Genomic DNA, 15,422 nt, shown 5'->3' with positions numbered 1-15,422 from the left:
TAGCGTATCTTCAGCTGTCCTGTCGATTAAAGGCTAAAAGCCCCCCCCCCAAAAAAAAAATTATATATCGCAATACGTATCGGATCGCCACCAAAGTATTGGGATACGGATTGAATTGTGACAAGAGTGTATCGTCCCAGCACTAGCATGTATTGTGTAAAACAATTAGCACCACTTTATGTAATACAGTATGTATTAAATGTGGTAGACTTTGTTTCGGACATTCAGATAAACAAGTGTTAAAAAAAATAAAAAATAAAAAATAAAACCTTGTTCTATGGTGCAGAGCCTAATGTCAATATTCAGAAATAGATTTTGTGTGTTATACTGTACCTGTATCCACTGTCATCACTCATCTGCTTATTTTACCAGTCACAGTTTACTACAACTAACATGTGTCATATCCTTGAAGGGAAGGCATTATGAGCAGGCTGTCATGACACATGACTGTGTTCTCTACCAGGACTAAGGGGCACCTTCCAAGGGATATGGCCACCACAAGATTTAATATTTTCATACAAACAAGCACCACTGCTGAAGAGAGTTTGCCACAATAGCTACGGGAATCGGCAAAGCCCAAAGGTCGCCAGCATTCTTTCTTCGTTTATGAATCAAGTAATTACGTTTACACTCAACTGACTTGTAGGACAATTACTATCCCGTGTAACTCAGGTCTAATTGTGTACACTGAACGGAATGTCAAACTTAACAAACGTTGATGTTGGAGTCTTTCGGTGTGTTATATTATAGTACAATACATACACTAGGGCTGGGGGGAAAAAAGTCAAACAAGTTGGTTGGGTCGACCACAAAAATTGGTCGACGCAAAATGCATGTGTCGAAGCTATTTTAATAATAAAAAAACAAAAACATATTTGTGGCACCTGGAAGTTGCCGGAACCAATATTTCGTGTTTCTGCACGGACACTTTTTGCTGCCAGACTCCGACCAGCATTCACCACTACTAACTAAGATGCTTCTTAGGGATTGTTTGTGGTCTCTTTAGACTGAAAAGGGAGAAAATTAGCATCAATACATGTCTTATGTTTGTAACAAAACAATCTGCGTCAAAATCACTAAATCAATAAAAGAGTTCCAATGAATTTATTGGAGCCAAACACACGGCCCTACATGCGTCAGCAACAGGAAGGCGGTATCTACTATAGCAGGGGTAGGGAACCCTGGTCCTCGAGAGCCACTGCCTTGCCTGTCTTCCATGTCTCCCTCTACCAACAGAGCTGATTTGAGCAACAGAATCATTATCTGGCTTCTACAGAGCTTGTTGATGAGCTAATAATATGAGTCAGCTGTGTTGGAGGAGGGAGACATGAAAAACAGGAGGGACAGTAGCTCTCAAGGACCAGGGTTCCCTACACCTGTACTATAGCATAGAGCAAGACTCACTCCTCCTGATACGTCTTTTTATTTCACTCCTCCAAGTCGCGTTCAGGCTAAGCTATCCAGCATTTGCCATAAGGACTATTACTACGGTTTTACGCCACCAAATGTGCAATAACCGAGCCAAAAAACGCGGACCTTTACTTTGCAATACCATTGGCTAGGTTAGCATTCACAAGTAGCATTATCAAGTAGAAAGCTACAAAAGCGCGGACGTTTATGGATTTACAATGGGATAGAACTATAGAAAAACACCAGGGTGACGGCGCGGGAGCATAAAGTAAGTTATTTGAAAACTGAATTGGGAAACAAATGTGGGTGGTTGAGCTCCCTCAGAGTGCAGCACTGTGGTTGGTTAATTATTTTCCCCAGTAATGTTTCTACAAGAGTGGACCACAGCTGTGCCTCCAGGCGAGGGTATAAGTCCGCACTCCTCGGTGGGGGCAACGAGGCTGACCACATACTGTCCTTGTCTAGATCAGCTCACGACTGCTGAATAGGGTCCGTTTACACAAGCGCCTCCCGCCTGTGTTTACAGTTAGTACACATTTTTAATTTTCCATGTCTAAACTCTTCACATGTTTATTTTGTCTCTCTCTTACTGTGAGGTTTACGGGAGTAAATCAAATGATCCCAGACCGAAGGTTAGACTGGGTCAGAAGCAAGCCCATAACACACAAATTCATATGAAGAAAACTTTCACAACACGTTCCTGTCAAATACATTGTTGGTCTGATATGACACCTAAGAGGAGGGGGAAGCTGTGCACCTTATTGCGCTAATTCCCCTCAGCTCTACAAACAAAACAGGCAGGATGTGTCTTAGAAGCAGGGACATGGATTATTCTTCACATACTGGGAAAGAACGTGAAAAGGGGTAAGGAGACGCCAAAGAGAATTGTGAGACTCAAGGGATGGGGAGGAAAAAGCTGCCTGATGGGGTGTTGCTTAATCCCCACAAGCATCCATATATTGCTTTACCACTTTTCTCTCCCACTGCTTGTAAAATGGCACGGCATGTAACATGTTCTTTAGGCCCTGAGAGTGTCTACAATCATTTGGTACACGGCTTTATTTGACTATTGACCAAGGTTGGCAAATTTTTAGGTAGATTACTATGAACCAACTTGTACAGTACATGACCAAAAGAAATACAGAATCCAACATGTTCGTTTTAAGCTATCTGACATAAAATTTTGCTGTAACATAAAAGTTTGAATCCTTTTCGGGGATTTGGGGGAAAGAGAGCTAGTGAATAGAAAGCCCAGAATTCAAATAATACATTTGTTTGACAGGAGCCATTCTATACAAGAGCAGACAACAAATAGAGGCGGAAACTGACTTCACAAACTAAGGTTTGTGAATATACAGTATGGCTAAAAAAAAGACAATGCAAGAAAGAAACAAGATCAATCATTCTTGTGTTTTTTTATGCAGCTGTAGGACAACAAGGAGCTATCACTAAATGTTATTAGCAATGACACCTGATTTTCTCTTTAAAAAATAGGGATGGGCGAGTACCAATAGCAGGTATCGGTATCGGGACGATATCAGGCCACATTTCATGGTGTTGGTACTCGCGACGGATATTGATACTGGGGGAAACGACCATTTTTGTTCCGTCTCGTTCGTTTCCTGTGTGTCTCCTTATGAGGTAACAATTGTTCGTTTCATTACTTCCGGCAGCACCATTGCTGCATGTGTTACTCAGAGTAAGTAAGTACTCTTGTTATGAGCAATATCACCTATATCTGTGGTTCAATGTGTGTTATTTATGTTTGTAGCTCACATAACTTCGCTGTGTTTTTTGCCTCGTATCATGTATCATAAATACTAATGTATCTGTACTTGGTATCGGTGAGTACTGAAGATTTGATTATCGTATCGGTATTAGTCTAAAAAAAGTGTTATCGAACATCCCTAGTTAAAAATTAAGCCAAAGGGAGTTGTACTTATCAATGTACAGCATTGTATGCAGAATGTGCTATATAAATAAAGTTGATAAATAAAGCATTCCCTTGGTTAAAAATGTATGTTTTATTTTGTCTTAGACCGAAAAATAATTCTGTCAGGAACTTTGTGGCCTTTAAAATAAGTTTTAATTATTTATTTATTTATTTATTTTTGTGAATGCTCGTGCATCAGAAGAGGAATTTGCTGATTCTTTCAGCTAAGGTTGAGGGCCAAGAAGTTAAAACCAAATAGGGCAAAGGGATCTGGCGAGCATGCGGTCATCTCTGCATAACGCTGACCTCTGAGCCCTCACCCCATTCCTCTCCTTCTCACACAGTCTGTGAACACCACAGCGGCGTAAGAGCCTCATTTAGGAGCATAGAAAGAAAGGCAGAACTCTCTTTCTCAGGAAGATTAGTGGCTGTCCCCTTGGAGTAGGCCTTTGGATAGAGCAAGGAGTGGGGAGGAGGGCATTGTTTTTTTTTTCTTTCTCTGGGACATTTTTCTCTGCCAAAGGGGCCGTGACCTGCTCCAGAGCGCCCTCCGGAGAAACACGGTTAAGCGCCTGAGCTGCATCTGAAATGCAGCCACGATACCGTGATTAACACTCCAAGCTTTATCTGAAAGCCACACTCTACTCCGAGCAACAGTCATTATACACTTCTTCATCCATCTGCGTTATACCTAACACTCAGAAGGAGCAGCATATTGAATCAGTGTTCATGTTGTTGAAGTAAAAGAAGGATGGGATGCTGCATGGTGTGTTGTGGTGCACCACATCGGTACCCTCCCCAGATACACAACAGCTATGAATAACAATGCAGATACGTACTACAAAATGCTTTAATGCCACATTAGATTAGTAATTGTCATGAAAGTAGTGCAACAGATCATCTTTGATCAGTGATCTGTACAGATCATGGACCACAGTTCGGGCCGCACATGGCCCCCGAAAAAAAATTGCCCAAAGGCGTCCACGTGAAAACAAGTGTTGATTATATCAGCCATTTTTAAATTTAGTCTCAGTTTTAGTCCGATTTCAACTTCCAATTTCCTATTTGTTAGTTTTTATCATAGTTAGTCAACCTCATCCCATTTTTATTTAGTAACCTTTTAGTGGACTATAAGTCGAGCATTTTAGTCTTTATTTTAGTTAAAGAAAACAATGTTATTCATCTAATTTTAGTCAACAGAAACTTTCATAATTTTAGTCTAGTTTTAGTCATTTTACCCTTATACATCTAAATTTTAATATATTATTATATATTAATTTTAATATTGTACAAGAAAACTCCATCAGGAATGAAGAAAGGGTACGCATTTTTTCATGAGAGACTCATTGAAAAGGGGACTATCTAAACAGCTCCATGTGCGTGTATGTCGCCTAAGGTCAGAAAACGTTTATGAATGGTCACCAATATTCACCCACACATCTCTACGTCTTATGCCCAAGTTCAACCTCTGAAAATATCAAAACAATCGCCACAGTATTTTGGATTATATTGGCATTCAGCCTTCCTTCCCATAGACCCTCACTATAAAAAGCTTAACGTGTTAACTACGACCAATCGCCACCAAAATTGACATGCACGTCTAACTTAAGCCCACAGCAATCTCTTAAAATAGCAATATGATCAGCTTTATAGTTTGAATTTTATGGCCATTAAGCGTTTTCCTCATTAAGAGCAAGACCGTATATGCCTATAAAATCCAAAATACTGCGTCGATCGCTTTCATATTTTCAGAGATTACTGTGGGCATACGTAGATATATGCATGTGAATTGTGATAACGATTGGTCGTAGTTTTCTGAAATAAAGCCACGTACGAGCTTTGTTTTTTATTTCCCCCGACACAGTCTCTCGTAAGGTAAGAAGGTAACTGCTAACTGTTGGCCTAATTCATAATAAGGATATAGAAGACGTTATTTAAATGTGTTTTCAATTATGATGATAGTAACGTGTGATGTGTGTGGGTGTTTTTGTACGGGTGTCATAATCCCAATATGTCCTGAACAGCCACATTTTCGGTGGAGCTCGTTTGTTTGCGGCATCGATCAAACACCTCGTGGTGTTTTCCAAGGGAAAAGACTTGGAACAGCGTCTGAGGTGAAATGCTACCGTACACTTGCGTGCTGCCCTTTCGTAATAAAATGTGGTCCTTCGACTCTTCCTCCCGCTGAATCGCTCGAACCCACTTCTGTTTTAGTTCCGTGTTGCAGGGAAACAAATGAAATTAAAGTGCAAGGCTGCTTAAATAAAGTTTAAAACGCATGAAGAGCATCCCGGTGCGATAAAGTGCCTTTTATTTTAAGCTTGCGGCATTGTTACAATCGCTGTGCAATACACCGGAAGTCGTGATCCACAGCGATTACATATTTCCGGCCACAATATGCGTAAGAGTGAAAAAGCAAGTATTCTGACAGCTGTTGCTTGTTGTTATTTTTTTTTACATGTTTAAAGGTATTTTTCATTCATTAAAAAAAAAATTTCATTCTATGAAACATTTTTGCCCATTAAATAAAAAAAAGTCAACTCAAAATGTCAAAAATGGGTGTTTAGAATTAGGAACACAACTGGAAGTGCAATATAAGGCACGATATCGTCTTCTTTTGATCTTTTTTTTAAATCCAAAAAGTGACCCAGTCAAATCCGTGATTCGACTTGTGAGTTCGAGAGATGGATGGATGGATGGATGGATGGATGGATGGATGGATGGATGGATGGAGAATCAGTAGTGGCCTTGTTCAGACTGAGAATATAAGGCCGTAAAACGAGTCACAACAGCTGTAATTGAAACTGACCTAATAGGTGACAAACACAGCACACATGATCTAGTATTTGTTGTTAAGTATGGAAGTAGGCATGTTTTTTTCCACAGTTTTCCATTTAGAAAGGGTTTGATCGTTTACTGTCTTGGAAGCAGGCACCTTATCTGAACATATGTTACACTGACATAGTTAAGGCTCAGGTTAATGCAGGCTTGTAAATCCCCCGGGCTTTGGAGTCAGGTTGCAAGTGACAAGCTTGTGGAAGCAAGCCCTGTAGCTATGAGAAAGATGCAGGCTGTCCCACCAAATGCAGGGTCCCATTTACAACCATTAACGAGGCTTTAAGAAAGCAGTTTGAATCTTATCTCACAGACTAGAGCTAACCTGCACTTTTTGTACTTGCAACTCAAAGCATTCTTCATTACTGACCACATATATACACAGTACATGTCTTAATGTTCCAACACATAGAACAGCTAAAAGAGAACAAGGCATGCCTTCTTAAAAGTAAAGAAATGAGAGTGTGGATGAAAAAACAATGCTCAATGCTTCTGTTGTTATTGTATTTTTTTTCTTTTGTAAACTTGTAGACTTTAATGTAGTCTCTGTGCTTTGGACTTGATATTCCCAAACACAACTAACCTAAATAATGAGTGCCCATTTAAGAAGAATGTCATCTTAAAAGGGATTCTTGATGTATACACATTTGCTCTATTTCCTTAGCACATGAATGCGTAAAAACTGGATCATACAACGAATAAACTAAATGACAACAAAAGCAGGGCAAGTGTCTAAGGACAATCAAATGTTCTACTTTTTGTTTCCCCCCGAGTGTTTAAGTCAGCTTTATGACGGTATGAATGATTTGCTCCTGCAGTAGCCCTTAGATGAAGCCTGTGTGTCTCTCTGAGGGCTTTCAAAGTCTACAAGCTGGGTCCACTAGCAGCATTTAGTAATTTATAACACGGGTACCTCAGAGGCATGAACAAGGTCCTACGACCTCGTTAAGCCCAGTTTTCGTCATATATTCGCTAATGAAAGCATGAGCTCTCGTCTTTTCATTATGTTTATTTTGTGACTTTGACCCAGCATGCACCCTCTATGTTACATCACATCCCCCAAATAGTTGTTGATATGTGAGCATTACTTTTTGTCAGTGGTGCAAGTTAATGAAATGTCATCCCCTATAGAGCTACACGACGTGCAATGGTCATACATATAAATAATTAATTTCCAAGCTAGTTAGATATTTTCTTTGCTTGAAAATACTTGTAGACTCTTTGTTGAGGTGCCAGGGAGGGTGCACTGAAACGCCCTACTTTCAACCCCGCATCCCTAAACAATTAAAGCTCATGGCTATTCTTGTGGCAGGCCACCAAGATCATCATTAAGAAAAAAAATTGCTAATACCACAATATCATATGACATCATTTGCATTTCAAAGGCCCTTCCTTTTTCTGACTTTATCTGGGGCCTCAGATACAACATGTCGTCCACTGCTAAGCCAGCCTGTTTTAGTAATTCATGAAATGTACACTCGGGAGGTGAGAACAAGGTCTTTCGAACTCATTATAGCATTTTTTCATCATCTCCTCTCTGACATCTCTAAATGATGCAGCCCCCATCTCTTTTCATGTATCGCCCAATTGCTTATGCGAGTCATCGTGTTTTACATTATGCTCATTGCACAGTGGAACACGATTCTACAGGAAATAGAAACGTGATCTACAATATATTTGTGCGTGGAAATGCAGTAAAACTGTCTAGTTTTCCACATAGTCAATATTTTTTTCAATTTGTAGACAAAAGGCATCATAAGAATTTTGTACCTCTGGATGTGGGAGAGGGCTTCTTTGGAATTTCTGAGAAGCTGCTTCCATCCAAACCGGGGCCCTTGCACTCCTTCTTCTCAGTGGCAGTTGGAGCTGATGTCTCCATGCTGCTCCTTCAATGTCCGACAACCTGAACAGAAGGAAGGACAATTCTGGTTGGGTATTGATGGTGCAAGCAATAATACATTTTACAATTCTAGCTGTAAATGTTGGTGGTGTAGTGATACTGTACATAGCACAATTTCCTGCCCGAGAGATCCAATTCTCAGCTTTGAACAGTCCCAAGCCCAGATAAAAATAAAAAATAAAAAAAATGGGTGGGGTGCACCATGAAGGGCATTCAATGTATAAACTGTGCCAAACAAATCATGCGAGTAATTTGTTGTCATTCTTTGTCATCTCACGGGACAAGTCAAAAGTTGCAACATAATTGCGGCATTAACTCATTCAACCCAAAAATGTGTAAAGACGTAATTTAATACTTTGTCCTTCACTCCCAAAAACGTTGTTTTTTTATGCAAGAGCTTTGATGCAGCTTCTGACATGAAGAGGTGGCTTAAAGCAATGGTAGTTATTACAAAAAGCGGCCAGCAGGTGGCAGCAGAGTATGAGAGGTCAGCCAGGGCTATGTTGCAGCAAGTTCTTTTTGACAGTGTTTTTACCAGGAATGTGATTATTGATGAAACTTAGCTATAGTCTAATGCTAATTTCTGCAAAACAGATACAAAGATACAGATACACTTTTTTTTCCTGCTGAAAGAAGAGACTCGAATCTTTCTTTTGGTTCAACGTTGAAGCTGGGAGTGAAGGGGGTTGCTTCAGTGAAAATGGCTGGGAGTGAATGAGTTAATATTGTGACCTGCGGAGAGTATCCAATTTAAAAAAAAATCACTTCAACACAGTGTTTCGCTGTTTCACCTAACAGTTGCATAAATTACTAAGGGGAAAAGGTTTTGCGTTTTTCTTACATAATTGAGAAGGCAAGAGCAGATGTAATTTAATGTTTACATGGTTATTTCATTATGGTTGTCGACATATTTATTCTGTCAGTGTAAATAATGTCAGGTCAACCCCTAAACACACATGGGTTTCTCAGTTTGATGTAATGAGTTCACAGTGCTCGCTCTGTTCCAATTGTAGATGTGAGTGGCCCTTAGTGCTGAGGTTTTAGCCGCACACTGTGTCAATACCTCTTCATGTGTGTGTGTGAATGGACTGGTGACGTGGCAACGTGCCACTTGTTTGACTTGGTAGGATCATTCTCTGCTAAAAAGCAAACATGACTTGGTGCATTCCTGGGAGTAAAGCAATCCACACTGTCATGCAAGCTGCTGGTCATCATTTATTTTCAGACACTTGTGCCAAAATGTCTGCACACGTTGGCACCTTGTTGCAAAGAGGGAAAACATTTCAATGAGACTAACTCGGCCTGCTGTGGAATTGAACAACAACAACAAAAAATACAAAACATAAGAAAATCTATCTAAAATTGTAGATAGAGAATAATGGGTATTAAAAGTTCATATCACAAAACTATCCCGGCTGTATTATCACACTCTTTCTATGCGCTTTTGTACATGAGAAACATAGTTCTTATTTTGTTTTGACTTTTGTTTTTTAGTTTGTTTTAATTCCTTTTTACAGCAGGTTTGTTAGTTTTTATTATTTTTTGTTTTAGTTAAGTTTTTATCAGTTTGCGTTATTAACATATGTTCAATTAGTCAAGTGAAAGTTAAAAAAAATATATCAATAAGTATTGTGTAATGAAACAAGTAAACTACAATTCTCAAATGGCTAGTTGACCTCCCTTCTTCTGTACGGACATACAATACCGAAATAAATACTGTACATTTAAAATGAACCCTGAAAGCTTATGTGTGATACAAATTGACCAAGACGAAAACGTACATTTTTGCTACAATTATGTTTGGTTTTAGTTAGTTTTATAAAGATAGATGTAGTTTAATTTTTTTAAAGAAATTACCTTATTATTTTATGTCATTGAAACAAATACTTTTTCAATTAGAGTATTAATTATCTTGTTAACTAACAATAATAACCTTGTTCACAACAATCTCCTCTCTTATGGCTCACAAAAATGTAATGAAAACAGGACAAAGGTTAGCAAATTAGTGAGTGATAAATGTGCACAAAAACATAAAATGGAGCATAACTAGATTTTGAAAAAGAAAAAAGGACATTTACTTAAAGTCTGATTAAGTTTTCACATTGTCTATCACGGTACCCAGAGCTGCGGAGCCCGAAGCTCAAAGGCCCACTACATTGACCGTACCCTCATTTCCGGTGAAGAAGAAACTTTCCAATTTTCCATCACCCTGTCGACATTTCAATAGCGATATATCTCGTGGTTGATGTTGGGACAGCTTGGGTCAGTGAGAGCGTGGGTTTGATCCCAGGCCAGTATGACTATGTCAAAGGCAAGATACTGAACTGCCCAGTTGCTCCTGATGCTGTGTCATCAGTAGTCAAAATGTAAAAAGCTTTGAGGGCCTTGTAAGGAGGAAAAACTATATAAATGAAGTACCATTTACCAGAGTGTGTAGTTTGAGTTACATTTTTAACACTGACACTACTAGTGCAATAAAGTCATAAGTGTTTAAGAGTTAAGTGTAGTTTGGCAAATATTGGAAAAAATATTGGCGCATAATAAAAAGTGTAAGCTCTGATCACTCTCAAAATACACACAAGAACTAGAAGAATCAAGACAAGGCCAAAACATTATTTGAGGCTTATGTGTTTTATTTTTACTGTAAATGTACTAAATACAATGGAATTTTTAAAGTTAAAAGACTGCAACATTTTCAGTTAAACCTATTTCTGTTGATATAAATACCTGTGTAAATAGGGACATTCATTAATGAATGTATTTATTTATTATTATTTTTAACTGAATATTTTGGGAATCTGTCTCAGTTTCAATTTCTATGTCGTGTTAATATAAATGCAGCATGACAAAGGTCTTTGTGAATGTAGCTCAACCTCCAATTTCTGATATCAAATTGTTCTTTATATATCACAAACTAGTTGAGATATACTGCTGGTCACAATTTCTCTTCAATTGCTTCAAGATTCAATTATTCGATTAATTACACACATCTGCAAAGATTTACAGCAATTAGTGTGAATCAATTATGGCCATCCCTTATTGGATTAGCTGCATTTTTATTTCAGATGTGAGGTTTTGTAATGAATAATGAATTATTTTAGTTGTCTGTGCAATTGATACTATTTTCAGTGAAGTACAATGAGAGTGGTAGTGGTCTTAGTGGTATGTCACCTCCCTAAGTGGTAGGTAGATTCCTTGTCTAAAAAAATTATAGGGCCATATATAAATATATTTTTTTTAAAAGGTGGGGGGCAATATTCAGAGAAAAAAACTCATACATTTGTCACTTTATTCAGTGGCAAATTTGCCACTTTATAAAGTGGCAGAAAAAAACCTCTGAAACTTAGGAGAAATACACGTAGCGTAGCTATAGTCTAATGTCAGTATTTGTTGGTGGTTAATGGGACACTGTTTACAAAATGAAAAGGCAGGATGGAGACGGATTCATTCTTAATTTAAACTTAACTCATCATACACGGCAGCGAGATGGACAACACTTCCTGATCCCCTATCAGCTGGCTAACACTAACCAATCAGAAGCTAGCATACTTTAGGTAAATGCAAGTGAATGTGAGAGAGTAGCAGTTTCGATATACAGTGGAACCTCAAAGTTTGAACATCTTGTAACTCGTACAAATCGGACTTCAACTAAAAAATCTGAGAGAAAAATGCCTCAGAGTTTGACCTCATTTTTGGAGTTCGAACACCCAAGCAAAGCAAGCTAAGCTGAATGTACTTTGAAAACGGGTAGCCAAGTGAAGCCGAGCAAAGCCGAGCAATGCCGAATTCTCATGTTGTGGTAGTTGAGACGATGCACTGCTCATTTCCAGTCAGATCGTGAATACTCCTGGAGGTGCTCCATACTCACGAGTGCATTTTGATTTTTCCATGACAATTTTCTTTGCCATGGACCCAAAGAAAGACAACAATGCCAGTGGCAGCAAAGAAAAACATACAATGCTACGAACCACAGTGGAATTAAGAAGATTATCGCGCCATTGTAACTACCGTGACTACTTCTGTAAATACTGGCACGAGCCCTTAGCTGTTCAACAACGTGCCTGATGTTAAACACACGCAAGGACTGCTTAGTAGTCTAACAATATGCCCAATGTAAAATACACAAACTCAGCACTGAACTAAAGCTAGCATTAACATAGCATTTATCATCCACTGATGCCATCACACCACAATAAAAAAGGTAAGGTATTTTTTATTGTTTAAATACTGTACACAGGGTGTAAATGTAAAAAACATAAATAGAAATTAAAATAGGAATTTTGTGTTTTTGGAGCTTGGGAGCATATTAATTGCATTTACATTATTTCCTATGGGGAAAATTTTTTCGTAGGTTGAACAATTCGGACTTTGAACAATTATGTTCAAACTCCGAGGTACAACTGTATCAACTTAGCTACTTGTACAAAAAAAATACTAAAATGTATGAATGTGTAAATAATAATTCTGGAAGTAAATATACATTTTTGACAAATTAACTTAAATGCTTGATCCTTCCCTTTGTCGCTGGCAGTACCCAACGCTTCAAAGAGCGAATGCTTAACATCATATGGTTAATCTCTGCTAAAGCAATACTATCTCCTTCTTTGAAAATCCGACCGAAAAGTATTGGCACAAAAATCCGAGTAGTACGCTACGTGTATTTCTCGTAAGTTTCAGAGTTTTTTTCTCATAAATCTGCCATTTTAAAAACTCACAAATTTGCCACTTTATGAAGATGCAAATTTGTGAGTTTTTCTCTCGCATATCTACCATTTTAAAAAGTGGCAAATTTGCCACTTTATAAACTCACAAATTTTCCACTTTAAAAATAGTTTTTTTCTCAGAATATTGCCCCCACGCTCTAAAAAATATCTATTTATATGTGGCTTTAATACGGCCTAGTAGATATAAGAAACCAGACTCACGGTCAAGTAATTTACAATTCATAAACCCTTTCTAACATTTGATTATTTATAGAGGATCACCACCTCCAATTTTTCCCTCTCCCCCTTTGTCTTCTCGTCACCCTCGCCTGAGACTTGTGTTAAAACATGCTGTGTGTTTTTCTTAGAGCCTCGTTCAGTTTCAAGTGTTTCTCTCCTCTACTACCGTTCAACGGCTCCCCTTTCACCAACACTGAAAGGAATGAAAACACAGATCAAAAGAGGCCCTCTCATTTTGAAGATATCCAGGCTTCTTACTTTCTTCCTGCCTATCTTTCAGTCAGCGTGATCCGCATGCTGGTAGACTCTTTTTCCCGACAGCACACACGTTCTCGCTAGCTGCTGCTACACACACTGCTCATTTGACAAGCGCAGGAGATGGATAGCAAAGGTCTGCCACCTGCAGACCTCCCCACTCAGGTTTCTGAAGGTGACAAGTATGCAGGTTATCAAAACAGCATTCAAAAGTCAAAATATAGCTTTGTTTTACATACTTTTGTGTCTTTATCATATTGGCTTCAACTCAAGCTGAAGGATGAGGAGCGATTATGTGTCTTTACATCTTTTTTGTTTTTTGTAGAAAATGTTTCCTAATTAACGATAATGAAAAGAATTGACTGCACTTTGTAAACTAGCCCTGTGCATAGCCAAATCTCTTCAGATGTGTCAAACATTCCAAACTCCCCAGCACCCTTTTGGAATGGATTAGTCATGACAGCCATTATAATTTACCTTTGAATAAGATTCACCGCGTCCATGGTAAAGGTTTGATTAACCTTCTGCTTAGTTAAGGAGCCATTTGGTCATGGCTGAAAGAACCCAGTGTCGACTGTTGGTATGTGACAACCCACGAAACGGACGACAGAATAGTTCTTTTGCAGGCCAATCTCCTCACAGGAGGGTTGCTGATAGCGAATAATAGCTTTGGACAGCTTTCAAATGCTCCTTTCACTTGTGGTACACACATCATCAATTTTACAGCTGATGAACTAAGGTTCTTAACCCTTTTTCGGGGTTATACTTTAATGTGCAAAATAAAGGCATGCCTCGACCAACACATTTAATTTACATGCGGACAGGTGTCGAGAGAGCAGTATACAAGCCTGAACAAGTAAATTTTTCAAGATCCGGTTCCAACCCAAGCCATTAAATACTGTGTACACCAGGAAACCTGATCAAACCCACTCAAATAAGATCCACTATCTCACATGCTACTTGAAAATCATTATATCAAATTTATAATTATTATTAGGGATGTTCGAGGCCACTTTTTTCAGACCAATACCAGTACAGGTACTCAATTCATGAGTCATCACCAATACCAATACCAAGTGCCAATACCACTAGTACTTTAGATACATACAATTTCCCCCAAAAAAGCAACAACAAATCATTTTAAAGAAATACCCACAGATGTGTCAAGCTAGAGTTTTCTATTGTTTTTCATTTTTGAGATATCGTTTGATGATTTTGGCGTATTCTTTTTTTAACCACCCTGTATTTTGAATGGCATTTTATGTATCAAAAGTACTTGTGTCATGGGTATCAGGATCAGTGTCTACTCAACTGTTGAGTACTCGTACTGGTATTGGTCTGAATTTTTTTTATCCTACACTATTGTATTGCTGATGATGGAACATAGCAGTAACAGAGTAATAATAGGAATATTGTAGTTTTCTGTCAGCAGCACTAAGACATTGCTTCTTTCAAGAATGTTTATTTAGAAAAAGATTACTGGCCGTACCCAATGGCAACAACAAAAACAAATTGTCTTTGTCCTAAACTGGTCTTCTCTGCTCTTCTTGGTCTCATTCATTTGCCACACAGACTCATTGTTTCCTGGTTCCCCAGCAATCACCAGCCAATTCAAGATTCAAGTTGTCATATGCACAGTTAAAAAACAACAACAGTATTTCAGATCAATTAAACTTTTACTTTGATTGTCTCCCTAACCTTTCACAAATAATATAAAAGGTTAAAATCAAATCAAAATAAATTCATTCAAAACCCTCAAAATTACTTACTGGCATCATATCTGAATCACCTTGTATATTTCAGACAAAATACAGCTGCTGATGTATATACCCTCAAATTATCAACTCTGACCAGCACAGATGCGTGCCTAAAACTGTGCAAAATTTTATAAGTGCCCTTTAATTTACCCTACCATTTGTTCTCTCAATGTGAGCACTGCTCGCTAACCAAATACTTCCTTCTTTAGTTCATGTTAAGTCCTTACTTCCAGTTCCAAGCAAGCAACTAATTTGAAAACCACAATCTAAAACTTTGTTGTATGGTTTACCACATTGTAAACTGTATTCCTACCAGCTACCAACATGATTCAACAGCATATATTTTTGAGCTAGAATTAGTCTTTCAAACAGCCAGTCAATCTGACCCT

The 15,422-nt window shown here is 38.3% G+C and overlaps 1 protein-coding gene across 1 annotated transcript in view; it reads right to left on the bottom strand.

The window, feature by feature from the left end:
- Nucleotides 1-15,422, bottom strand: part of gli2a (GLI family zinc finger 2a) — a 91,384-nt gene that overhangs the window by 63,199 nt on the left and 12,763 nt on the right. Inside the window, exon 2 of the mRNA XM_086090536.1 lies at nt 7,949-8,081. Within this exon, the coding sequence (XP_085946662.1) occupies nt 7,949-8,057 (109 nt within the window). The 5' untranslated portion in view covers nt 8,058-8,081. The remainder of the gene's footprint in view (nt 1-7,948; nt 8,082-15,422) is intronic.

Source organism: Leptonotus elevatus, chromosome 12 (assembly GCF_054856555.1).
Source record: "Leptonotus elevatus isolate MCC_2025b chromosome 12, RoL_Lele_1.0, whole genome shotgun sequence".
Lineage (NCBI taxonomy): Eukaryota > Metazoa > Chordata > Actinopteri > Syngnathiformes > Syngnathidae > Leptonotus > Leptonotus elevatus.
The sequence above is the reverse complement of the archived record's forward strand: the minus strand, read 5'-3'. Positions and strand labels throughout refer to the sequence as shown.